The sequence below is a fragment of the Dendronephthya gigantea genome, unplaced genomic scaffold (assembly GCF_004324835.1).
Source record: "Dendronephthya gigantea isolate DGI-Jeju-01 unplaced genomic scaffold, DenGig_1.0 000034F, whole genome shotgun sequence".
NCBI lineage: Eukaryota > Metazoa > Cnidaria > Anthozoa > Malacalcyonacea > Nephtheidae > Dendronephthya > Dendronephthya gigantea.
In genome coordinates this window covers 932,685-958,604 of record NW_021163044.1, presented here as the reverse complement: position 1 = coordinate 958,604, position 25,920 = coordinate 932,685, and the positions used below count along the sequence as shown (strand labels likewise).

The window sequence follows — 25,920 nt, the reverse complement described above, 5'->3', positions numbered from 1 at the left end:
ACTAGGTCGAGATCATTGTTTGCGTGATGGTCTCGCGCGAGGTCACCTCACGCCACGCGTTAATTATGGTCATCAGCGCGATGATGGTACGTGCGTGACTGCGCGATGGTGCGCATCAGCAGCGCCATTTCTACCCAAATTCACTGAACTGTTGTGGTACACAAGTGCGCAGCCTTGCGACTTGTTTAACAACTGCATATTCGTGAATGTATGCCTACGGAAATAGCGCACACACAGCATTTGAGAGTGCTATGAATTGTATAAGAATAAACTACTTACCTTCAAATTTAAAGACTGCTCGGTACTCCACATTAACTGATAAAAGCAAACTTCGTACATCTATAAGAATAACTGGAGTCGCAGAGAGTATATACCGGATCATCCGACGTTTAAGCGGGTTTAAACTCATAACAATTTTCAAGCCAATAGGAAGAGTATTACCTGATTAAGTTTAGTCTAAGATAAAAAAAAACAGTCACCACTGATTTGGCGATAAAAGGATGATGAAAATGATGATGAAAATAACTCCCAAAATGATGGCACATTCGTCAACGCGAGTTCTAGATAGGATAATTGAATAATTGGCACAACAGGCTCCCAACAGCTGGAAAAAAGTTATCTTCAAGCGCAAGATAGCATGCGTATATTTGACTTATGCATCTTGTCTTTGAATTATAGAATACTAAAAGCGTTTTCGATAAAAATCTACACCTTGAAACGTAACAACTTCATAATATTCGATTTGAAACGAGCATCAATTATCGGGAACACGACTTTTTAATTAACAGTCACGCAACTATGTCAAAGTTGACCGTCTCATTTCAAAATAATTTTTATCGAGAAGCACACCTGCCGTTCCATTATACCGAGTATATATTTGTCATTAAATGACAAAGGAAAATAATAATAATGTGTTATGCAAAACGTTCTGCCTTAAAAATGATAAGTGTTCATAATAAAAGTGTTCAATATATTTAAATATACTGAAATATTACATATGTCATGTATTTTCGCCATCAAGCAGCTTTTAATGCATATTAGATAAGATATCTTTGAAAGCCAAATAAGATGATTTATTAATAAGTGTATGTGGCAGGCGCCAAATTATTGGCAAACTGTCCTATATTGTCGTTTTAATTTAGTTTTACTTTAATGTACTGTCAATCTTCACAGCTGATGGATGGATTGCCATTCTTCAGTTCGTTGTTTTCAAAAGTAGAAGCGAATATGAAAGGTATTCGTGCTTAAATAATTGCTGGAACTGTTTCACTTGAATAATCATTAAGATCTCTGATGGATCGAGGAATGATCATTTTTTTCGAATAATTTCTCGATCAACAACAAGACTGATCCAAGGTAAGTAATGATGCGATTCCAATGGCGTCGACGATTGAAACATGCACCTGCAGGCTAGGATTCAAAGATAGAACTACTAACACCGAGGAATGGCCGGAATGAAATAAGTATCCTCCTTAATAGCTATCGTTTGTATAATAGCGATATTATTTATAAATATGGTAAATCGATTTTGTTTAATAAGAAAAACGCTACAAGTCGTCTACATATTTTTATAAACTCATTGTAACCAATCTCTTGGTAGGCTTGGTGAGCAGTGATTTGCGCTGTGCGCTGACGACAGGAAGCTAGAAGTAGTATAGAAAAAAATACTGAGGCTTTGTGCACCGCAACCGCAATATAATTAAGAAGTAAAAGATAAAGATAAAGTAGCCATACCATGACTTTCAAATTTCATCTCGAATTCTTCATAGTTTTCTTTTTAAAAACATGGGCGACATTGAAACAGAAACATTTAACATTTTCCCCTTCGGTTTACAGTTTTTAAAACACTATAAACGTGAGTATACAAGCTTTGAAATCCAAGACTAAAGATATTCATGATAAAGAGATTGTTCCCATAGTGAAATTCTGCATGGAGAAACATGAATAAACAAATTATCACGTAGGGCTATATATGCGAATGTGACTATTACTGCGCAAACACGCGAATATCTGCATGTCTTCAATCTGCAGCCGTTATTGATATAGATGGAAAGATACGATGGTATAATTGCTAGACATCTATAGTTCTGATTAGTGATGTTGTATGAGGAAGCTAGCCATTTTTTACAAAGGAATAAACTAGATTTCAAACATCAAACCGAACAACAATACTCCACATATATGCTAATAGAAAATATAATGATAATTTTATGGAATTTTGAGCGATGATATGAGGAGAGGTGATATGTTGTGACATTCTTATTAAACACGCACAATGAGAAAAGGAAATCGCGCCGAGAATAAAGGACACACGCGACGCTCTTTCTAAAGGCCTGAAAGAGAATTTAATGACAGGCAGTTAGAGGAGAGAATATTTTAATGATGAAACGAAAAAAAACAGATATAATAATAATATAGCGTTACTGAGAAACGCGACTATAAACAGATGCACTCATATAGGATGATTTTGAAACTGTATAAATTATGATTTGGTTATTTTAATCCATTACCAAACATTTCTTCATAAGTTTCAGCAAAACTGGTTTTTCGTGCGTAGTGAATATATATACATATAATATATATATATATATATATATATATCTTTGTGTAATTGGTTACATGCTGAGTGTGGTGAAAAGAATGCCGTCTGCGTCTGCTATGCAACGATAGAAAAATTAACCCGCTAAAGTAGTATAGTTAAATACCTTGTAATAGCAATCGGACTGACTCGGTATAATGCAGGTTTGAGATTAATAATTCAAGCCCCACTCTATCAATGTCACGCTTTTCGACTTGTTTTTCAAACGAGAAAATGCTCGAGGTTTTTGAGTGCGGCTGTCTTAGTCGTATTGTAATGAGGTCGGACACGTGAGGAAGTTGCGCTGTGAATAACGTCGACCCTGTCGGATTTTCCGAACGTAAAATATCAGGCTTTTTATCATAACATCCAGCAAAATCACATCTACGATTAAAGCAGAGTAATTAGGTTCGACAATAACAAAAAAATTTGATAAACTTTGTCTTTGTCGACCTGCCGTATGCTCTTATGACATATTTTATTAAATACAAATATATCGTAATTGTTTTTTTTATTTTCTTTGAATAAGCAGAGACAGACTCGTCTAAAAATGGCTTCTAGGCTTCAGTTCTTGACGCTGGTGGGTTTTTGCCTCATCGGACACAACTTTTCAAAGGAAGAAGCGCTTCAAACGACAATAAAAGGGAACGTGACACTGGGTGGACTTTTCCCAATTCATTTTCCCGGTGAAGACGGTACTTGTTCGGTGTTTAACAGTCTACGTGCTATACAAGAGATAGAAGCCTTTCTGTTTGCCGTCGATCAAATAAATGCGAACGAGACGCTCCTACCAAACGTCACGTTGGGTGTGAAGGCATTTGATACCTGCGGTGATGCCACCTCGGCTCTCAATAGCGCTGTGAAAGAATTTGTTCTTGGGAAACACTGGAACACCGAGGAACATTGTACGGAAAACGAGAGACAAGTGGTCGGGGTAATAGGACCTGGATATAGTAGCGAGGCAGTGCACATTACCCCATTTCTAAATCTCTTCGAGATTCCTCTTATTAGTTACTCTGCAACCAGCCCGGTGTTGAGTGATAAAAAGAAATACGAGTATTTTTCGCGAACCGCCACCTCAGACATGTTTCAAATCCCCGCCATTATAGACCTTCTGGTGCTTTTCAACTGGACCTATGTTTCCGTATTGTATTCTGACGAGACGTACGGGCAAACTGGGTATAAGGGTCTAAAAGAAGAGGGCGAAAAAAGAGGTAATCTTTTAACCTTATTTACAGTGATTCACCGTCGCTTTGGTGTGGGTTATTTGCTCAGCATCTGATGTTGTTAGCATTCTATCGATAGCCATGTTTCTGAAAGTTCACATGAAACATAGCTCCCTAGCCATGTTTCCTGAAGGTGGATAAACCAGGAAATATTGCCGGTTACCTAGCCATGTTTCATGAAGGTGGACAAACCAGAAAACGTAAACATTGTTTCCTAGCCATGTTTCATGAAGGTAGATATGGATGTAAGGAGACATTGTTTCTCAGCGGTCTTGTCTCCTGAAGGTAAACAAAGCAGGAAAGATTGTTTACTATTCCTGCATGTTTCTTGAAGGTTTACAAATCGAGAAAGAATGTTTCCTATAGCCATGTTTCATGAAGGTATAGATATGCATGTATATAAGGAAACATTGTTTCTCAGCGGTCTTGTCTCCTGAAGGTAAACAAACAAGGAAAGATTATTTCCTATAGCCATATGCATGTTTCTTGAAGGTTTACAAATCGAGAAAGAATGTTTCCTAGCCATGTTTCCATGCTATTTTAGGAATATACTTCGCAAATGAAATTAAAGAAGTACAACAAACGTACGACAAAAACAAATACAAAAAAATTGTTGTCGACGTTCTATCGAAAACAGAAGCGACCGTTATAATTTTGTTTGGTGTGGATAATGCATTGGAACCGATCCTCAACATGATCCAGAAGGCTGCTGGCAACAGATCACTGTTGTTCGTGTGCTCAGATGCACTCGCGTCAGCAATCTATGAAGAGTTGAATAAAGTTCGGCAAATTACACAGCAAGTGATATTTTTCAATCTGCCCACAGGTCAAGTGGACGGTTTTACGGAGTACTTTTTGAACTTATCAGTTGAAAAAAACAAGCGCAATCCTTGGTTCAAGGATTTTTTCGAAAGTTTTATGAACTGTAGTTTTGATGACCAAAGACAAAAATTAAACAAGACGAAATGCAACCCGAACCAGACCCTATCCGATACAGATTACTCAGATCAAGTTGAAAATTTTACCCAGAGTGTTCCGCTCGTTGTGGACGCGGTATATGCATTTGCGCATGCTCTAACCATGTTCTCAACGACGTGTCAAAGAAATCGAAGTGAAGAGTGTAAATCGCTCAAGAAAATGACTGGAAACGAGTTATTAAAAGTGCTTCGTGATGAGGTGTTTTGGAGTCCTTCAGGAAACCTCGTGAATTTTTCAAAGGAAGGCGATGTAATGGGTAGGTCATTTCTTTTTCTTTATCTCCAGTTTTTCCAATTTTTATTTGCTTTGTTCCATCTTGTACCCAATTTCCCAAGCCAGAGTCTGGAGATTAAGATCAAAGTTGGCGAGCGTGCCAATCTCTCATCGTTAACCCCAACTGACAATCCACCCTTTCGCTAAAACAGCTTCAAAAAGGAAATGCATTCAGCAGACAGTTTTAGTCCCATCAAATGCCGTGGTTCTAATACAGGTCTCCTCAGTAGACACACTCATTTAACTAAGTTTCCTGATTTACTTGTAAAATTAACTAGGTGTTTACAACATATACTACAGTGGTAAAGTGGGCGGCAAGAAATACGAATATTCCAAGATTGGCCATTGGAAAGGATTTGAGGAAAGTCTGCAGTTTGATGATTTAGAATGGAAAGCAGGTTTCCGACCTTTAAAATCATCCTGCGAAACATTCTGTACTGCGAACCAATATCGCAAGACGTCAAAAAAACCGCGCCAGTGTTGGGAGTGCGAAGACTGTGAACCAGGCTCGTACGCCGTGAATGAGACGGGCTGTCAAAAGTGTCCAAAAGGAGAAAAACCAGACCACGAACGCAAGTCGTGTGTGGAAATAATCCCGACATATTTGTCGGTGGACGGAAAGCTTGTACCGTCTTCTGTCGTGATATTACCGATGGTTGTAAGTTCCATTGGTATTGTGGCCGTTTTATTTGTGTTTGGGAATTTTATGAAGCACTGGAATACGCCAGTGGTGAAGGCCTCAGGTCGGGAACTTTCTACTTTGCTTTTAATAGGAGTTCTTTTAGCTTTCGTGTTTCCTTTCGTCGCAATTTCGAATCCATCTCCTGTCAAGTGCTTTTGGCAATTTGTTCTGGGCAGTTTACCGTTTACCGTCTGTTTTGTCGCCATCGTCGTGAAGAACAATCGCACGTATCGTATATTCAACCCAAACCGAGTTATCACAGCACAACCATCGTTGATCAGACCTAAATCACAAATCTTAGTCTCGCTGGGGTTAATCGCATTCCAGTTAATACTACTCTCAGCATTGATCTCCCTAGAGTTTCCTGAAGACAAGATGACGTACCCTTCAGCAGAAAAAATCGTTCATGTATGTTTGATTTCGGAACGACAGATGTTCCTCTCACATTTATACAATATAGTACTTCTCGCAGCTTGTACGTATTACGGTTACAAGACGAAAAACATCCCAAGAAACTTCAACGAAGCTAAACATATCGCTTTTGCAATGTACGGTGCATGCGTATCGATGGTGGCATTCGGCGTGGTTTTTTTTTTCAACTCGGAATTTTCAAGCAATTATGGAGTGGTGATAGAGATGATGCACCACCCTCTCGTGGGATTCATTATCATCACATGTTTCTTTGCGCCAAAGATTTATATTATTTTGATGAAACCGGAACAAAATGCTCATACGATGACCGTAGGGACGGAAATTGACGTCACGAGAGCAAGAGAACACCGCAGGTACGAACTATCGCAGGTATCGCTGGCACTTACAACGTAGTTTCAGACACAGGGTTGTGTTACATAAGAAACGTTTAGGCAGAGAAATGTTAGGAATCTACACTCATTTTGAACATATTTTTCCTACTGAACATGCAGAGACAATGAGAAATAAAGATACAAGACTCGAGCATTTTTTCCCTTTGCATCTTTTCCTGGTTGGCCCTGTGCAGAAATTGCGTTGAAAGTTTAATCAAAATTTGCCTTGGGCAAAAGTTGACCGGGGTTTGAGAAAAAACATGTTGGTACGAAGTTTAGTAGCAATAATATTGTTTTGTTAGGTCTCGTCATCAATTTCCAGCAAGCGACCGGAATGAATTTGCAGAGTGCGATACTAAGGTATGAAGGTTTATTTACAGATATCATCTATGGTTTGAATTACATCTTCACGCCAATAGACCATTACTACAGTCTACATTACATATTCACACATAAAGCCGTGCATGCATATCTTTAGAAAAACGAAGCACAGCTGTGTATAGAATCCTAAAATTATTCTTTCTTTTTAAAGGTTGAATGTTCTACCATGAACGTGGTTAGGATAAAATAAGTAGCCATTTATAATGCAATATTCACTGAGGACTTTCACACTCCATACTAGTTAGTTAAGAGCTTGGTCATGAAACTATCTGTACCCAATGCTTGAACTGTGTCGAAGCTGTTTAACAAAGGAACTTACCAACCAGACGTCAAGTATTATCCAATCTAAATATATTTTCACAGCTATATATACGAGTATATATGTACATGATTAGTTTCAATAGATCTATTTTAATCAATTATATATGAAAATAATTTCTATTTAAACAATATACGTCTCTTTACAAAATAGAAAAGTTTCGTACGCAAGAAGAATGAACAGTATACAGTAGGCGGTAATACAATTGAGAATGAATTATGAAAACATATCGATTATAGGATCAGATCCAGTGTTAGGATTTCATAAAACCCATGCATTCGACAATACTTTTCACAATTCTACGAAAGCAAATTTTTAATTTGAATAAAAGAGCTTGTTTTCGTCTTGTCAAATTGTTAAAACAGCCTAGCCGTGACACAGGCAAAGGGGGGGGGGGTGATTGGAGTATTCCGTGGTATACCCAATGTTTGAAACGATATGTCTACAGTTTTCCCCATAAAACCCCCCACACAAAACAACTGTTTTATCAAGCTAGTTGGGTAGCCATTTTGACGAACGCTTTATATCGAAAACTCAACGTCGAACTGATCTCTACGAGTTCAAGTGTCATGGACCGACGTTGTCCCAATCGAGTGATGAAATTTACACAGAAAGAATCTTTCTGCGGTATGATCAATTCGTATACTTGATGTATGCTGGTAGCAACCATCACCTGTCGCACGTCTAAATGATGAATTATAGAAGTTATTCTCATGAAAGTTAAAAGGGTATGAATCGAAAACGCAGCGTGAAACCTCGTTATAAATGGCCCAGGTCTAACGCGTGGTGGAGATTTATGAGATCTTGATGACTGGATACTCTCCAAAAGGGAAAATTCATCTACACGAAAGAGAATATTATTGTTAAAGGAAAATTCATAAAACATCGGCTTCAAATGAACCGTTGTTATGTGCAGGCTCTATATATAACATTGATGATGATTTCCACTGAACTCAAAACAACTGGATGGAGCTACTCGTTAGTATGTATGTATCAATGGTATGTATTTATTAGATTACGTTAGTATTGGTCAGTACGCATGCGTAGTACCTGTTTACTTGCGACTTCTTCATCGCGACCATCTCCCACAACAATGTAAGTACATTTTCGACCAAAACGATTCGCAATTCTTTCAAAACAAGACTCTTTGCCTGAAGATACGACATCGCGTATAAAAACACCTCGAAGATTATCGTAACAAGTTGTTACCGGTGAACTGTAATAAAACCTGGAACGCTAACTTGGCCGCCATCTTTGAAGCCAAATTTGAAGAAGGTAGTTTTTGAACGTTTCAGACTGACGTGGAGAGTAATTATCTAGGAATGTCTAGAACTATCTAGAACTATCTAGAATTATCTAGAACTATGCGAAATACAATCATTTGCTAGTTTTTATAAAAATTGAAACACGTCAAAAAATCAGTTTCTTGCTCCAATTTTTGGCTTCAACCAACTATTACGCTTAGCGTTCCAGGTTTATTAGAGTTCACTGGCTGTTACCCACCGACTTTCGCTGCACTGTATGTGTTCTCGATGGGAAATATTCCTCCCAAACCATAGAGCAGACATTTTGCCAGGGCTGGCACGAGTTGAGTTGTGGTCACGAGTAGATTCAAACAATTCGACCTGAAGAAAAAGCGTTGTTTCAATTTACTTCAAACTAGATTTGCCTCGCTTAGTAATATGTCTGATGGCAATGATAATAAGGAGGACTTACAGTACCTGGAGTGAACTAAAGTAAGAGCTTTCAAAGCAAGTGTCAACCAGGAGTCTGTAAGCGCTTCCATTTCCATTCTGAGCTGTAACCAAGTTTCCCTTTTAGTTGGGCCAAGAAGACCTAGATTAAAGATGAGTTACAATGCATTTCTCTAGGCGTCCAATGTAGTATATTTTTACCAACGTGTTATCATTGTCCCTCTAAAGAGTTCACTACATTCCTACCTCCAACATTATTGCGATAACTATTATATATCTCTTTAATTCTCCGATAACGATACGCCAGTTTCTTCGTCCAGTCCCCTCCGCGCATGTTTTGATTCAGGCACATATTCGCGGAGGAGTGGAAACCATCGTTTTCAAAATTGTATGTGCTAAAGAGAAGTGCGCACAAACGAGTTCACTTGATAAAATAGCCGAACGTTTGGGGTGAGTATTGGCTTGAGGTATACATAGATAGAGTTCACACGTACCTAAGATCAATGCCATTGTCATCGGCGGCCACGTCATCGATATGGACTTGGTCACAGTCCTAAAATTAATAGACGCAGCAAATTTCTTAACACACATCGCATTTACTGTGGGCGGATAGTGTAAAACTTTGACTAGATTTTGGCGAGTTAAATCGTAGTTAACTCTAAATACACGATTCTGTCTGGTCATATATAACAATAATTCAAAGTGATTCCTCCTCTTACAAGGGGGAACAAACCTCAAGATCGTGGAAGAACAAGTGCGTATCGGACAGACTAAAAATCATTTCTTCCATTCGTAATCCAATGGAGACAGTTGATGGAGCATCCTTCCCGTACTTTCCAGCGTAGGAACCAGTGAGTAGAGAATGAAACAGAATTATTGTCTCATCGAGGTCCCATATGAATATTCTCTAAAACACAAAATTGCCGTACAGAGTTCGTCAATTATGTGAACTTTACGTTGCAGAATCAGTACATGAAACAACGTTTTATTTACATAAATGTTTACAATTTCTTGCCTTCGCAGGGAAAAAATTATCCCTGTATTCCACATTGCCGTAAAGAACATTATTATGATTAGTTCAAGTTTATTTGGAATGGTAAAAATGATCTACCTCAATATTATGATCAATTTCAGGCCCAGGTCCCGAAGTCGACCGTCTTCCTCGACCCGAACTTTTCCCCCTGCCACGACCCGCACGACCACGTGACCTATTGCTATTGCTGTTGCTATGGTTACCATCACTCGCGGACGTCACAATTTGAGACGAATCGACGACCTGAACATGACCAGCGGTAGAGTTTTGCACAAGAACGCCGGGGTTCATTTCCGTTTTAACGGTCGACGGTGACTGCGGCTGCGCAACGGCTGACGTCATCTGCCCTGCGTACTGAATGTTACCTAGCAACGTGACATAGCGTGGATCAGTACAATGAAAAATGGATTTTCACTTTTTTCATTCGAATCCAGCAAAGTTTCAATATCTGTTTTCTCTAATCAAGTTTTAGATAGAATTTTGGCACCGTTTCAAAAGTTAACACTCCGTTTTCAAACTTTACAGGCTTTATATTTTTTAAAGACGTATCAATCATGTCAACGGTTTTGCAACTCCCAAACCGTTTTCAAATTCGTCAAGGTGCACTTCAAAAAAGATCTCAAGCAGGAAACATCAACTGACCTCCATTAAGGCCATCCGGCAGACCAATTACTGCAGCATTATTCTGTGTTATGACATTCGACAGCTGTGTCATTTGATAACTCGTGGCATGCCCGATACTCGCTGACGCTGTCCCAGGGACTGGGACGTAGGCTCGCGCTGCATATGTCCCAGGATTGCTGATGAAACTGTAGGGATACGTCGGCGGCTGACCACGACCAAATGCAGCAGGGTTGTATTGGTATAATGCCTGACCGTTTGGCTGAACTGTATTCAGAGTACCATTGGTCGTAGGTTGTGTTTCGCCACTTGTGGAGGGGTAGGTGACGTACGTTGTTTGTCCTAAATGATTACAGTAATTAGAGCAAGGTTTCGTACAAGACCCCCGGGGGGTGAGGAGAGGGGCAGTAAATATTCGTTTTAATTAAGCTAAGGTCAAATGCACAATGTTTTTTCTGGTGATATTACTGGGGTATTATAGACACAAAAATAATCTTCATCTGGCGCTGCTGTTGCGCAACATATACATTTTGAGGTCATTTTCAGGGTCAACCCCAATGTGGACCTATGTCGATGTTATTGAAAAAAATGGCGGCAAACGTCATACAGCATGACGACAGCAATGACTACGTTTGTCACTAAAACGAGGTTAACATTCACGAGAATATTGGCATGCGCGAGAGCCGTCACAGGCAGGGGTTGAAATCAGAGCTTTTTTTTCCCAACGCAAGCAACTTACTGAATGCCAGATAAATTAAACTTCAAAAATTAGGCATATCAACTCGCTATGCGACTAAGTCTATAAGTTGCTGTGAAATGAGGGAATCGATGATTATTCATAATTGTGCATGCGTTTTCATTACGCGACGTAAATGATTAGATTTTTTCAACGTATCTTAATTGTACTGTAAATCAGATTACTTCTTAAACAATAAGCAATTCCATCTTCTCAAACAAAAAGCTAATAAGAAATACATATCAACACTCGCAATGCAAATTCCCAACAACTTAAGATTATTTACTGGCCTAAATATAGCGATATTCAGCAGTGTAATTCGAGATTTAGATATGAATGATTATGATATATATACTGCTACAGATACTGCAAATTATAAAGATATAAAAAATACTCAATATATGGATCAAGGAACTGTAGATTAAATTACTTCCATGTTATATTTTTGTCCCACATACCCGACACCTTACGTTGATTCTCATTCCAAGAATGAGTTTGGTACATCCTTACTTTTTCCCGAGAACATGCAGCTTACAACGATTTACAGTGTCGTGCTTCAGAGGCGATCTGTATATAATGATTCTCTCAAGCCTTATTTTCGCTTCAATTAAATAACAGCCAAGATTGATCGAAGGCTCGCAGGAGAGGAGCAAAAGTCAAGAGAGGATGTCAAAATTGATAAAACAAGGAACCTTAACTGTGCGTAAATGAAAACAAACAACGTCAATAAAATACAAAACAATGATGTTTGCACCTGGTCAGCCTCATAGTATTTTCTATGCTGCCTGCGGTAAGATCGGGATTATAATAGATTATGTAACCATCTGGTGTCTATTTTTGTTAATTTATCCATTAATAAATCAAGCGATGGGCGTACAGGCTAATAAAATCGGAGTGGCCCAATCTCCACGTATAGCAAGTGGCATTGGTGACGCGTTTATAATACAAGTAATAAAATATAAAATCATTTTATATAGGCTTTTTTGATGACTTACTGAATCAACCAGTTCTACGTGAATATAATTCTGTGAGTAAAAGTAGTGCATAATATATCTCTACAAAGCATTTTTCTAAGAAAACGTTGTGGCTAAAATGTCATGATTTTACGACTGAAAGTCCAGATAACGTTCAATCACAGTGCTGATCGCGTTCATGTTTATTTCTTTAATGTCTAGTTTATATTCCGAGTATGAAGTCAATATAGCCCGCAGCAGACATAATATAACTTAACTTGTAAAACAGGAAAGGCTAAAATTACAAATCATTATTTCCATTCTTGAAACCTTCAGATATGAGCAGTCTTATTCGAGGAATGTCAAGTTACCGAAATCAACTTTGCGCTATTCGTACGGGGAGGAAACTACGTTAAAAGAAAATGCATGTCTGATATCTTCGTGCAAACGGTTGCACAATCACACCACGGCCTGTAGAGTCACGTGTCGTATCACATGTAACAAGGATGCGACATTTTTCACTGGCATTCATCCCACATATAAACGTAACATATTTGAAATCTTTCCTGCTTCCTGCTTTCACATAAAACAACATTTTGTAGTTTGATATTTTTAGCTCTTTTATGCAACAGACCACCCTCCTTCGCGCGCAAGAACCCTTGTTGCAAAGCTTTGTTTAATTTTCAAAACAACGTCATGATTCGAAACCTGCTTGGATATCCACCTAGTTCATCTTTATTATCCCAAGTACGAGCAGAGCCTTCGCTAGCAGCTTAATTCGGGGGGTGCATATTCATATATTCGTCTTATGCCCGACTGCATGCATGATTTTTTTTGTTAGCTATTGTTTCCAAGGTCGTACGAACATGGATATTATTATGAATATATATCCCTCTCATCCCCGAATTAATGTATCCAACGACGGTCCTGGGTACAAGCTCAAATTCGAGCAATGTTTGGTAATAAATGTTTTTCATTAAGATAACATGTTCCATGTTTTGTATATACACAGGTCTCAGGGAATTTTTGGATCTGCTGCCGGAGCGCAGTCCACGGACTGATTGCGATTACTCTCACCGTGGATAATAAAATATACCCACAGCATGTTTTTATTATTTAGCTTTCACACGCAATAATTATTTCCCCATACAGTTTTACACCAAAACCACGGAGGGTCGATTCTTTGAAATGATATGATCGATTTGACTTCATGACAAAGTATAAGCTCAATCGATTGCTGTGTTATTATTGTCGCTGAAGGTTAGGTGTCGTCGTAAATAACGTCATGTGATATTTAAAATATATAAATTAGCATTACTAGCGACGATTATTTCCTATCACCTTCATTCGGTAGGCACAATCAATGCTTCTGATCAAAATTTCCGTTAAAACTCAGTGCTATTATTACGTAGGTGTTTTGTAATTATGTCTGTAGCCCTTCAAAGGAAACATATCACTGACTGACCTGTGCTGCCTTGCATAAAATTACGTTTAGCAATAAGTAAATAAAGGAGAAAAATTGCAGCCATGAAAAACATCTGGAATCCTTTATCAGCTGATAGTTATATCATTTATAATGATAATTATTGTTTAAACAGAATAAATTGTATTAATATGCCAACATTTTTCAGAATTACTTTAATTCTATAAGAAAAAGGTTAAGGTCAAAGATGTTTCTAAATTAGTCTCGTAATTACCTGTTATTTTTAATTTAATAGAGTAGAGTGATATTAGACTCCAGTTATTTAGATATCCTAATTAGTTCCAAAATTAGTCACTTAATTACCTTTTATTTTAAGAGTAGAGCGATTTTGGTAATTTTCCAGTAATTTGGCAATATGATTATTAGTTTAGTTTCTTACCTGAAACTCCAGGCTGTTGGGCCAAATATGCATTTCCATATGCTTGTGCTGAGGGTAACACGCCTGCATAACTCCCAGGAGTGAATGTGTTACTGGCTGCAAATGCAATATTTTGAACCGTTTGAATCTCACTTCCGTCAACCTGCTGTTGCGTTGCTTGTTGTTGTTGTTGAGGCTGCGACTGTTGTTGTGCTTGCTGTTGTTGATCTGATGTCACTTGTTCTGTTGCCGAAGGCTGTTCTCCTGTTGAGGTTTTGACAGCCGCATTTAAAGTGGCAGTTTGGTAGTGTATTGGTTGGGTAACAAGCGAGAATCCTGCCACAGGCGACGGCTGTGGTCCGGTCTGGGCATAGAGAACACCTGCTGGAACAGCTGATAACGTAGCACCTGAAAACAAACACAAGGTTAAGTGATGTGAAGGACCCGAGGTGGAAATTCTAACTCTTAAGGACGTCAGATACGCATACCTGCTGTAGCAAAGCCCTGCAGACCAGCTTGAGAGGGTGTGGTTATAATATGAGGGTAATTGCCGGCAGCAAACAGTGTTGTGGTGTTTGCACCAAACTGGTTTGCAATAGGTCTGAGCTGTTGATTTGCCAGGCTTGTCATAACAGCTGCCGGGGCCAACCCATAGACACAGTTCTCGAGGTTAACTGGTGTTGCACTGGGATCTTGAGGAGCAAATTCGGTAAGATTTGTCAATGTGACATTAGTCACGGCAGGTAGTGAACATTCCCCACCATCAACTCCTTCCCAGTTCACCTCTGACTTGGCCTCATCTTGTGACTTCTCGATGCCTGATGGAGTTTCTGCGGAATTTGCAAGTGTTCCACTTGCTGGCAATGTTTCAGCAGGAGTTGTCTCAGCACTTTGCTGTTCCACTGGAGCTGGTTGTGCCCCAGGTGGTTCATTTGTCATCATTTCTTTCGTGGTTGCCTTCGTTACAGATTGGCACAGTTCTACCTGGCTTACATTGTCTATATCTGTTCCTGCACCGATAGTTTCTGTGAAAATATCTGCGTCTTTGTTTTCCCTAGAAATAAAAGAAGGATATAAACAGAACTGTGATGACTACTCCAATACAAAATTTTAAAAAAAGGTTGGTAAGGCTGAATGACCTACCCATCTTTTTTAACTCCATTATCTGTCACTGGATTAGACTTGCCAGTTTTGTCAATCTTCTGTCTTTTTGCCTGTTAAAATTACACTGCAGTATTATCTAATATGCCATGTAAAGAGCTGAGTGTCTGTCTGACATAGAGGGAGTGTTGTGGAATAAAGAAAACCAACACTGTCATTTTATGCAAACCACTAATACCTAAATAACACTGTCTCTGTTTGATGTGAATTGCAAACTTACCGGCTTTCCATCCACAACCTCAGTCTGGGTTTCTGATCCTTCACCCTCCATACCTGTTTACCTTAAAAATATTTGTTTAAATTACTACATCAACATCAACTACCCACCAAGATCTTTCTAGTTTAGAATAAACAACCAAATGAATGACAAAATTTAATGAAACTACTTTGCCACATGCGTTTACTATGGGTACTTAGGTAACTTCAGTCAATGAACTAACCACTAGTTTTTCTTAATGCATCAAAAGTTGCTAATTTCTTGCACCTTCATTAACTAATGTGACATGATTTGACTGATCAAAGGAGAGTAAATACAGCTAGTGAATTGAACCAAATGAAATAGATGAATCACTTTGAACTTAGGAATACCTATGGGTGAATGGTATGGGCCAATTATATCTACTTGTACAGAAAAAATGACTTGTGTATATAGAATATACAAGGCAGTAAACAAAAAAAACTCTAAACATATGACTGGTTTATAAAGTTAAAAAGGACCAAGCATGTATTACTGTACAGCTAGGCAGAGGCTGCCCAGAATAGCAGTACAAAGAAACAAATCAGAAACAATTAAATTACTTGCATGGCCGCTTTTCAATAGTCAGTATGATTAAAATAATTAGAACGAATTAAAGTTGATCAAGAACAAATAATGCAAAATAACATCTGAAATCTTGGATAAAATAACTCGAAATGGAGGAAGCTTGGGTTTTTGCATAAATGCGAACATCCAACAGGGAAAGAGGCACGGAGAGGTCAAAATTCAAAGCCCTCGCGATCCTAAAATGCGATCATTTTCAATCCTAAGTTACATAAACAGTGTAACGACAGAAGTCTGACGGTGTTATGATAATTTGGGATCGCATATACAAGAAAATTGTATCATATTTACAACGATTTCCATATTAAACTATCGGCAGAAATCGTTTGTACGAATCGAGCGCAAATATAATCCGCATTCCACACTTAAAGTGAAAATATGAAAGAGCTGATATTCCTTGGAAGGGGCAAAGGTATTTTATTATTAAAACTGTGCGCCGGAAAGATAAAATTGCGGAACAGGAGTTAGTTTGAGTCTCATTCAAGAATACAACAAATACGCGACTCAACTTACATTAATAACTCGCTGTAGATATAGTTGTAACAAAACCTCGCCTTTCGTTTGAAAGAATCAGTTTACATTTCCCACCATATGGGGAATGCAGCGCGTCGTGTGTCTTCGGCGTCTATGCGTAAAAAGTGCAGGAAATTTAGCGGTATACCGGTGCAATAAGACACAGAGCTATCTGCATTTGGAAGTGTGTAAGTACAACGGATTATATACAATAGAAAGAGTCAACTTGTTTACTTACCCAGGTTATATTTCGTCCGTTAAAACAGGAAAGAAATACCAGTGTAATAGGAAACCATTCTACATTTAGCTGGTTTCAACTTGCGTCTTAGACCGACCATCAACCCAGTCACGCATTGCATTCTGGGACGTCCGGCGGTTCTCGTGTGGAATTCGAGATACGGAAATGAACCAATCACAGCGCAGCTTAATTCATCAAACGTGACAGTTCGCTGGTGAGCTATTAAAGTGATTAAGCTAATTATGTTGATTTGATCAGAAACAATTGGTTATTCTTGTCGGAAATTGACGCGTTGAGAGATCGCCACCCAGTGATCGTATCAGATTACAATCTTGTCTGAATGCTATGCATTCCTTTGCCCATTGAGACCAAGATAGACCAAGTTGCGAACTCCACTCACACAATTCCCCTTTTTTTTTTCACCACTTGTAACATTCTTTTGTTGCAAAACACTTCGCGGATGAAATAGCTAGATTCTGCAAACTTATTGCAAAAGATTTTTGAATAGAATTTTTAAAAGATTTTCGAACAAGCTTAACACAAGTGACAAGACAGTGCAAACGGCCAAACCATAGAAACTTGATTTATTAAACGGAAACAGCCAGTTGGAGGTATTAAAAAAATTAATAACAACGACGTTCATGTTTGACTTTCACTACCACTATTCCAGTACCTACTACAACTTGGTTGACCTAATACGCTCACGATTGGTTAATCTGATAGAGCTATCGCACTTGATTGGTCAATGTTTCCTCCAAAGTACGTAGCAGCAATGGTAGTGGGCGTTAAATGTATTAAAATATTCTAGTTCGAGTATTAAAATATTTACATCAAGATCCAACCAGCCGTTTTTGTCGTGTCCTAAACAGACTTGCTGACACCAAATTTACAAAATCTACTTCAGGAAAACGACGAGTGATAATTTTCTTTCTAAACAAATTCTTCTTCGATAAATACTCTCATTTCTTCATCATCTGCTTCCGAATAATCGTCATGTTTCACTTTCAATGGGAACTGGATGAAAAATATGTACATGAACCTTGTATAAACTGCTTTGGCTCCGGGGGGGGGGGGGATCATGTAATAATTGAGGAAAAAGATTAACCGACTCACTCAGACTCACTTACCCTTTTTGCGGGGTATCGGTACCGTTCAAAGTATCCAAAGGTCATCAATGTAACTTGCTGATTGTAAGATAGCAACACTAGTATTGAATAAATCTGAAGAAAAAAAGGCACTACAGTACATCATTTCTGTCACGATACACGTTTAAATAACTTTAGTCTTTACAGAGAAGAAAGACTGTCATGCACGGGAGTCGGTCTCGTAAAACATGTAAAAACGTGCAAAAACATGCAAAAACGTACCGTAACAAAAAAAGCGATGATATGAAAACTAATGTTCCCAGCGACAGACTAGAAAGAGAGAAACAAGCCATTTACGTCATAGTCCACTTAAACAACGAGAAATGAGATCTGATTTCGTGTCAAAATTATTAGAAAATGCTTTTCTAATGGATACAACTCGTCGTCAGCTACAGGAGCGTGCGAACAAGAAAGGATTAGGGGGGGGGGGGGCAATCTCGGGTTTTGCAACTTGTACAATGTAATGTGTGCTGAGCGGGAAATTTCAAATTGAAACGGTTTGATTTTTAACATGGGAAACCATTGAGATTCGAGCATCTTGCATATTTGACGGGGAATTCACTTGAATTTGACGCTGTATTGACGAACAACCAGATAGTATTTTGACCAACTTTCTAACAATGGCAAATATTGGGGGTTGTCGAAAACCTTGTCCGCCACGCCGCTGATCAACTAGGGCGAGTTTAAATTCAGGATTAAACTGAAACTGGCGTGTACAAACGACATATCATGAGAAGAGCTGATGCCGGGAACTACCTGTTTGTTGCCGTTTAGAGCAAGAATCAAAACAAAGATTGTAAAACGAATAATGAGAACAATTCCATTCCATACTGTCCAGATCGTTATGCTTTTAAAGGACTTCTGTTGATTAAAAAGATAATATTGTTTATGGTTCATACAATTCCGTATAGATGTACTAACTTTACCCCATTCTTTCTTCATAATTTCTCTTTAATTTTATAATTTTTATACTCATTTTATACTCATTATAGATTTCATTATATCTCATTCAATCTTTCTTCTTCAATTGCAATCACTGTATCCATTCATCCACAATTATCTCTCACTACCCACCTTTATCAGCGAAATCAGAAGATAAGCATTGAATACAAAGGAAAAACTGCTCACGCCAGTCCACACATAATGCACAGTTTTTATACCTACATAAAAAGTGGGGAGCTATTTGTTTTCGAATATTGTGTGAAATTTCAAAGAATTTCTTGTCGTCGATCACAGAAATTTACTATGGAACTTCGGCTCATCTCAAAACATATAATTATGGTTGAAGTAGTATATACGATGATTATACACGAGTCTGTGGATGTTTACCTGGGCATTCAGGGTGTCGACAACCCATGTTACCATAGTGCAGTGAATGCCAAATACCAGTAACAGACATCGCCTGAAAAAACATGAATTATAAATTGATGGTGGTTGAGAAGGTGTCATAATGACATGCCTCAGATCGCTTTGCCTCGTTAGAGGCTATCAATTCACGCAGATTGTAATATTGTTGGTTTTCAAAATTAAACAACAGCAGCATGTTATTATAATCTAGACGATAAGACCAATAACCACATGGTTCCATGACAAGTTGGTCCAGTTTTATGGGTTTGAAAGCCCATCAAATATTACCAATTATTTGATTAGGTTCTTCTAGATTGTACTATACAAACTGATTGGTGTACAGCGATCTCAAACGGGCAAAATGAGCCATGTAAACAATGTGTGAAAGCCTAAAACGTTTATTTGCCAATTCCGCTAGTTTCTTTCTGAAAAACTTTGTGTATAATTAGAAGACTATGTAAAAAATTAGGCAGAATAAATACAGGCATAGATTAGGCCTAATAAAATGGATGACAGTGTATTTCAAGGAAATACACAGAGATAGTTTGTATTAGAGCAAAAACCTAACATAGCATCGTGAAAATCAAGCAGAATTTGAAGACCTGCATATTTAGGCAAATGCTTGCTTGAAAGAGAACTCTATAGTCTATACAAAACTATTTTACTATTATATAAAACTATTGCACTTGCTTAGGCGACTATTACGAAGTCACATTAATTACCACAATTTGTGGCTGACAGTGACAGGTATTATATTCTGTGAAGAAATTTGGCACATAGGGCCGGAAAATCATTTCATTCGACTGTCAACCAAAGCTACAAAGTTGACATATGAATTGCTGAAGTGAAATAAAAGAAAACAGACGATGAAGCAAAAGTGCGACGCCGATATCACTTTTCTTATTGATGAAAGAAGGATACTTTGAACAGCCAGAATACATCGTTAAGGCCGAAAAATATTTGACAATGAATTGTCTGTCAATCGTTTCACTATGTTCCACGACAAGTTATTAATACTCAAACGGTGAAACGTTTTATAACAACATACAGAATTTTAAAGCGGCGAACTAGGTCGATATTCAAGTAACAGGATGTCAAAGCAACAAAACAATGACGTGCAAATTGTTGTTCAACCCTGTTAGGGCGAGTTTCCAGAAGGCGAAACAATTTAAAAAAGTAGTCGAAACATTACCATACCTTACGCATGTGTACTGTCAAGTGGTCGTGTACGAGAATACGGATATTATGCAAATAGGGTGGTCACGGTGGCGCGAACGATTGAAATTTGAACGGGTATGAAATGTAAATATTGTTGATTATTTGTATAATTTTGTCATATCACTTCTTTTAAACGCACCGTTTCCCGTCAACACACATGATACCAAACTATGCACATTGACATATCTTGTTTGAAGTAAATGCATGCTATCGGATAGTCACAATGTTTATTTACATGTGGCATACTTACAACATTCGCACAAGCAAGTGTTAAGCTACCAGTCCTCAGACTGAAACAGCAGAGGAACGAATTGAATATGAGCTGTGCTTTGTTTCTGTCATTGGCTTTGATTCGTCTCATGGTCATCATCCCAACTCTTCTCATACATTCACAGATATCAATGTCATTTATCGCGTGTGAATCGTATTCCTTTCTTCAGCAACTCTTTGCAGAGGTTTACATAATCTAATTACGCATGTCAGACTGATTCCTGTTGCGTTTATACGAATCAAACCGGTCTAAACTACATTCTTTCAGCGCAGCTTCTGTCACGGGTTTACACAAGAGTTAGACGATAAGAAAGCGGACACTCCGAATTTAGTTCAGTTAGTACTCAGTTGACCAGTCCATACCCAGACAACTAGATTTCTCTCTGCTGTGTGAAAATGCTAAGCTATTGAAGTACGTCGTGAGCTAAGCAACAGCAGGTGAGAGGCGAGACGTGAGAGGTATGTTATCGCGCCCTAGGAGTCAAAACCGGTATTGAACAGCTTCCAAAGTGAAATTACTATCGGTGCTCTCGTTCAGAAGCTTCTCGTTCACTGATGAATAACATCGTCAACTTGTTCAGACAGTTTGAGCTCATCTATTCAGGGTAACAGGCTGACGTTTCGGTGTTCTTTTATAGTCGACGGGTCAAATAGAAAGACCAGTTCAAATTGAAAAGTTGCGCGAAATATTCTGGACAGTTAGACATCACGACGATGCCACGTTATACTATCCCTCATTGAGAGAACACAAGAAAAGCCAACACTGTGTTCAATGTGTTGTCAAATGCCCCCTAAGTCAACATTTCTTTTCCTCGCGGTCATTCCTATGATTTCTTTTCCTCGCAGGTCGTTCCGGGCAGGTCTAATAACAAGTGTAATTACATCGGTGATTATCGTGAATGCTCATTCCTGATTGGTCGCGCAAAACGCGATAATCAGCCATTGCGTCTTTTGGAAATGGCGGCAAAGTCAATTATGGCTTACGAGGCATAGTTTTGCAACGGCTGCCAGTGTTCGTGTCATAAGTAAAAGGTTACAGACGTAAAGAATTTGAATCAGGATCGGTGATTTAAAAACCTCCGCTGATCTAAGCTAGCCTGCGCGCAGACTGGATCGGGATGGATAGACATCGGGTAACACCATTGGGGACTGGAATCTCATCTTGGTTGAGATTTGATTCACTCAAGGTCGACGATCGACATCAAACAGAGATATACAGTTTCAAGAATATAATTATATAAAAATGGACTAAATGAAATTCACATACCATATGTAACCTAAACCTCTATTCATGCACTGATGATTTGCTGAGCAGAGCGTGGTAAGAAGAAAGATTTGTTTTTTAATAAAACTTTTATATTTTGACTTTGTCATGCTAATCATCCTACGATACTATGCTAGGTATTAATTTACGCTGGGAACTATCAACTACCCAAATAAATGCAAACATAACATGAACTGTTGCATCATAACATAATTTGGTGTCGAATTACATTCCTTCCTATGTTACTTCTAGCCGTTCTAGGCCCGTTTTAGACTGAGCTTATCAGAGTAAAGAATACCTGTATTCATCTTATGGTTTTAACAGATAAGAGGGAATTCGAAAGATTTAGCACTTCACAGGAAGGATGCGTTATATAACTGTATTTTGCGGACGTTACAGTCTGGAAACAGGAACGCGGTTTGTGGCTTGGTTTAATATCGTAAGTACTGTAAAATTCAACAGACAATGCTCGCTTCAAACACGCTTATACCATGTAACCCTACTTCATTTTTAAAGCCGGCGTCTTGACCACCCGGAATGCGCTGGTAGTGTTGTTCATAACTGATCTCTGTTTAGTTACAAAACAAAGCTCTGGGATGAAATATCGGAGCTTTCAGAAGTTCAAAGGGTCGCATCGAGTGCATGTTGATTCATCAGTACTCTATGATTGAGGTGTAGACGCCGACCCGTCTCCTCGTTCGATGCTCAACTGTGTCTCAAAATACGTTTTTAAAAAAAAACACATTTTGCCGGAATCTCAGACGAGGCTGAAGCTTGCTATTTCATCATCTCTGAGGATTGTCATATAAGACGTCAGCTCCTGCTCCATATATTATTACAGACCTTACACAAATGATACACAGACAAATTGGCCATTTTGACCACGACGATATCGTATAGTCATGAATTGCCCGCGAAAATAATGGTGTCGTCAGCATGCTGCTGACACACTCAGTGTGACCTTTAAAGCTCTGGTTGTAAAACGCTGGATAAATTACCTTGTATGTACATTGAAGCGCGGCTGGCCAATGTAAAAAATCTTGTCTAAACAATCTTGTTCAAACAAAGGCAGCTTAGATTTCGCCTTAATATGCCCTGTTTTTCACGAAGTACCGTGGGTAAGGATACAAAAAATCGCATTCTTGGTCCTGACTAGGGGCAGTTGAGCAAAATGCACGTTATTTGGCAGGAAATAAACTAGGGATCGACCTGATCTTGTAGCGGGCTACCACAGAGTCACAAGTTTACTCAGATGGACTAAACTGTAAAGTTGAAGATTTCACTTAAGATTTCACATGCAACCGCGTCCTGGTTACAAGATGCACTGTTCACTTGACCGATATAGCCGCGTTCGTTTTTTTGCTGGTTTTTTTTTTGCTGTGGCAAATTATGCATTATAGACAAATATCTCACGGTCAGCTTTGGACATTTCTCGTCAAGTATAAGCGAGAAAAACTCGTCTTGAGCGTCGAAATTATTCCACTTTCTTGTACTACAGTTGTGCTCATAATACTTCAAAAATACTGATCTATAAAAATTACCGGCAATCACGTATTTCCGTGTGGTAAGTTATACTAAGTCTTGCCAGTAATCTTGAAGCTTGAATACTACACGAAGCAAAGACAAAGTAGTTCTCTGTGAATGCAGTTTGTAGCCAATGTTCTTTACCTCTTTGTTTATTTTTCAGGTTTTATATTTAATGAACATTATTTTGAACATCACTTCTGTGGAAGCTGTGAAGTCTTACAGAGACAATATTGACGAACACATAGATTATGACGGTTCGTATAATGATGGACGATATGTGCAATTCTACGAGTCCAAATGTTATATTTTTCTTTCTAAATCCGGCCTTTTTTTTTCATCAGAAGACAAGCTACTTGCCTTCAATTATATTTGTCTGACATTTGGGGTTGTGACAATCTTGCTGTCAACGGCCTTCCTGGTGAAATATTCTGAGGTTCGAAGTAATTTTACACTGCAAACAACTTCAGCCAATATCGACATTAGTTTTCTATAGGTATTATTCATCAGTATACCATCATCATATATCATATTACCATCACTACCATAACTTATAACACCATCATTACCATAAACATATAACACCATCATATTACCATCACTATCACTGCCAATATCCACAATACACTCATCAATATTAGACTAACAGCACGCCTCTTTTTTTTGTAGTCCGAAGATTTTATACACTTCATGATAAGATGGAATGTCGTGAGGTGTATCTTTGTTTTTGCTGCCATTATTTACGTCACAGTCGATATGGACCACGTAAGAAGGACGATGAAATTATTGGTATGATTTGGCTAAATTTAACCTGCTTCTTTTTGGCATTTAGATAATAACTGTAGCCTTGTCATCAGTCCTGATCACAGTCGACCTCTGTGCGTCGGTAAGTAGCGGCTGAGGTTTTTATTTCGTGCAAGATCAACGATATTTGGTGCAACTAAAACAGTTCGTCATATACAACGCAGTCGTGAAATTTTTGTTGTTTTACAGACCTACTTTACTGGTGTGATGGCATCATACGTTAAACAGTTAGAAGATCCAAACTGGCAGGTAGATATTCTTGTAGTTAAAGCTCTCAATACTCTGCACTAAACAGAGGGTGGACATTGAAAGAGATTCTAGTCAGTATGAGCATAACTTTTCCTCAGCATTTTCAACCAGGATTTTAGCCGGAAGCTATACAGGAGACTGCGGTGCTTGATCTAATCATTTTTTATCTAATCTTTCTTGATCCAATTCTTCAATCCAGGTGCATTCAAGTCAGCCAGATAAAACTGCAGAACCCTCTATTCATTTGGTTTCTCATAAAAAATCTTTACCAACGGAAAAGGTGATTGTAAATCAACGGACAATTTTGTTTGTGTTTTTTAAATAACCGAACTAATAAAACTGCATCATAAAGTGGCCATAATGCTCAATATTTTGTGTGATTTTATGATGTTGTAGGTCAGCTATTTTAATGAAGTTGCATATACAGCGTCTCCAAGTTTTGTAGATGTTTCATTGGATGATGAAGAACCCGGAGAAGTTGTAACAGAGGATCACAATTCAACAGCAACGGCGAATGACCGTATTAAGAGTGCATTAGCTACAAAAGGACCATCAAGTAAAGTGTTTGGTGAATCTGGTGATGGTAACGAGATATCAAGCAACGAAGAATCGCCACTAGAGGAGAAATCAACAGAAGAAAAGCTTGCCTTGGACAGCGTGAATCAGAATTTAACTTCCTCGGAAGGAATGACAGTGCCGACTGTGGAGAATTCTGAGACTGAAACTGAGAAACATTCTGAGAACGAAGAAACAAAGAATATCCTAGAAAAGGAGAAAGATGCCAATGAGAATGGAGTTGCAAATGTAGCATTTGACGCAGGCGAAACAGATCCACCAACTGTTGTCCTTATACCAGCCAGTCCTGTTGAAAATGCGGATTTGAACGGGAATACGAACGAGAGAGGCGAAGACAAGGCGGGAGAAGAGAATCCTGCGTTTGAGCAAGTTGATGCTGACGAGACCACCTGAAGAGGTGTAAAATGACTTTATATTCAAATGATTATTTACTCTTTCGCATTAACTCTACTAAGCAGTTAACAAGACTAACGTCTAACGATATTCCTATGATTGTAAACTACAACAGCACCTACGTGGCTACTTGCAATGATTGCAATCAAAATATAGCAGTCTCAGTAGGCTAACTGTTGATTTTGCTACTAATCATGTTATATACTGTGATCATTTTTATAAACTATTGACAAAAAAGTAGATCTTGTGTAGCTCTTCGTAGTGTGTAACATCGGCCCCT

At 38.5% G+C, this 25,920-nt stretch overlaps 4 protein-coding genes across 10 annotated transcripts; 2 read left to right on the top strand and 2 right to left on the bottom strand.

The window, feature by feature from the left end:
- Positions 1 to 3,128: 3,128 nt before the first annotated feature.
- On the top strand, positions 3,129 to 7,179 carry LOC114525345 (metabotropic glutamate receptor 3-like). Its single transcript, XM_028546604.1, has 5 exons — positions 3,129 to 3,792; positions 4,349 to 5,038; positions 5,334 to 6,522; positions 6,843 to 6,900; positions 7,073 to 7,179. The coding sequence occupies exons 1-5, from the start codon at positions 3,129 to 3,131 to the stop codon at positions 7,109 to 7,111; spliced, it is 2,640 nt and encodes an 879-aa protein (XP_028402405.1). The 3' UTR covers positions 7,112 to 7,179.
- Positions 7,180 to 7,256: 77 nt separating this feature from the next.
- Positions 7,257 to 17,027, bottom strand: LOC114525269 (eyes absent homolog 2-like). 4 transcript variants are annotated; one of them, XM_028546500.1, is made up of 16 exons: positions 16,851 to 17,027; positions 16,613 to 16,724; positions 15,500 to 15,560; positions 15,262 to 15,332; positions 14,607 to 15,172; positions 14,140 to 14,526; positions 10,610 to 10,930; positions 10,046 to 10,332; positions 9,668 to 9,841; positions 9,429 to 9,487; positions 9,181 to 9,329; positions 8,962 to 9,076; positions 8,744 to 8,865; positions 8,291 to 8,391; positions 7,996 to 8,080; positions 7,257 to 7,924 (listed from the first exon to the last, which is right to left on the bottom strand). In XM_028546500.1, the coding sequence occupies exons 3-15, from the start codon at positions 15,548 to 15,550 to the stop codon at positions 8,000 to 8,002; spliced, it is 2,484 nt and encodes an 827-aa protein (XP_028402301.1). In that variant the 5' UTR covers positions 15,551 to 15,560; positions 16,613 to 16,724; positions 16,851 to 17,027; the 3' UTR covers positions 7,257 to 7,924; positions 7,996 to 7,999. The 4 variants fall into 4 exon arrangements, with proteins under 4 accessions (XP_028402301.1, XP_028402304.1, XP_028402302.1 ...); XM_028546503.1 differs by having other exon boundaries at positions 15,500 to 15,552; XM_028546501.1 differs by lacking the exon at positions 16,613 to 16,724.
- A 242-nt stretch (positions 17,028 to 17,269) lies between these two features.
- On the bottom strand, positions 17,270 to 21,118 carry LOC114525271. Its single transcript, XM_028546509.1, has 7 exons — positions 20,811 to 21,118; positions 19,325 to 19,397; positions 19,070 to 19,155; positions 18,752 to 18,856; positions 18,218 to 18,265; positions 17,978 to 18,070; positions 17,270 to 17,864 (listed from the first exon to the last, which is right to left on the bottom strand). The coding sequence occupies exons 1-7, from the start codon at positions 20,943 to 20,945 to the stop codon at positions 17,781 to 17,783; spliced, it is 624 nt and encodes a 207-aa protein (XP_028402310.1). The 5' UTR covers positions 20,946 to 21,118; the 3' UTR covers positions 17,270 to 17,780.
- On the top strand, positions 20,564 to 25,871 carry LOC114525270. 4 transcript variants are annotated; one of them, XM_028546508.1, is made up of 10 exons: positions 20,564 to 20,635; positions 21,677 to 22,151; positions 22,347 to 22,533; positions 23,782 to 23,875; positions 23,963 to 24,054; positions 24,288 to 24,383; positions 24,451 to 24,504; positions 24,612 to 24,671; positions 24,871 to 24,951; positions 25,068 to 25,871. In XM_028546508.1, exons 3-10 carry the CDS (start codon positions 22,459 to 22,461, stop codon positions 25,638 to 25,640), a joined length of 1,125 nt encoding a protein of 374 aa, XP_028402309.1. In that variant the 5' UTR covers positions 20,564 to 20,635; positions 21,677 to 22,151; positions 22,347 to 22,458; the 3' UTR covers positions 25,641 to 25,871. The 4 variants fall into 4 exon arrangements, with proteins under 4 accessions (XP_028402309.1, XP_028402308.1, XP_028402307.1 ...); XM_028546507.1 differs by lacking the exon at positions 20,564 to 20,635 and adding an exon at positions 21,183 to 21,268; XM_028546506.1 differs by lacking the exon at positions 20,564 to 20,635 and adding an exon at positions 21,199 to 21,289.
- The last annotated feature ends 49 nt before the right edge of the window (positions 25,872 to 25,920 follow it).

Coding starts and splice junctions, on each gene's coding strand:
- LOC114525345 (XM_028546604.1), top strand. CDS start 3,129: ATGGCTTCTAGGCTTCAGTTCTTGACGCTGGTGGGTTTTTGCCTCATC. Junction 5,039..5,333: donor AAAGGAAGGCGATGTAATGG/GTAGGTCATTTC, acceptor AAAATTAACTAG/GTGTTTACAACATATACTAC. Junction 6,901..7,072: donor TTGCAGAGTGCGATACTAAG/GTATGAAGGTTT, acceptor TTCTTTTTAAAG/GTTGAATGTTCTACCATGAA.
- LOC114525269 (XM_028546500.1), bottom strand. CDS start 15,550: ATGGAGGGTGAAGGATCAGAAACCCAGACTGAGGTTGTGGATGGAAAG. Junction 9,330..9,428: donor GACAATGGCATTGATCTTAG/GTACGTGTGAAC, acceptor ACTTCTCTTTAG/CACATACAATTTTGAAAACG. Junction 8,392..8,743: donor ATACAGTGCAGCGAAAGTCG/GTGGGTAACAGC, acceptor TCGTATCTTCAG/GCAAAGAGTCTTGTTTTGAA.
- LOC114525270 (XM_028546508.1), top strand. CDS start 22,459: ATGCGTTATATAACTGTATTTTGCGGACGTTACAGTCTGGAAACAGGA. Junction 22,534..23,781: donor TTGTGGCTTGGTTTAATATC/GTAAGTACTGTA, acceptor TTTATTTTTCAG/GTTTTATATTTAATGAACAT. Junction 23,876..23,962: donor CGAACACATAGATTATGACG/GTTCGTATAATG, acceptor TTTTTTCATCAG/AAGACAAGCTACTTGCCTTC.
- LOC114525271 (XM_028546509.1), bottom strand. CDS start 20,945: ATGAGAAGAGTTGGGATGATGACCATGAGACGAATCAAAGCCAATGAC. Junction 19,398..20,810: donor CACTTGCTTGTGCGAATGTT/GTAAGTATGCCA, acceptor ATGTTTTTTCAG/GCGATGTCTGTTACTGGTAT. Junction 19,156..19,324: donor TCGACACCCTGAATGCCCAG/GTAAACATCCAC, acceptor CTTTTTATGTAG/GTATAAAAACTGTGCATTAT.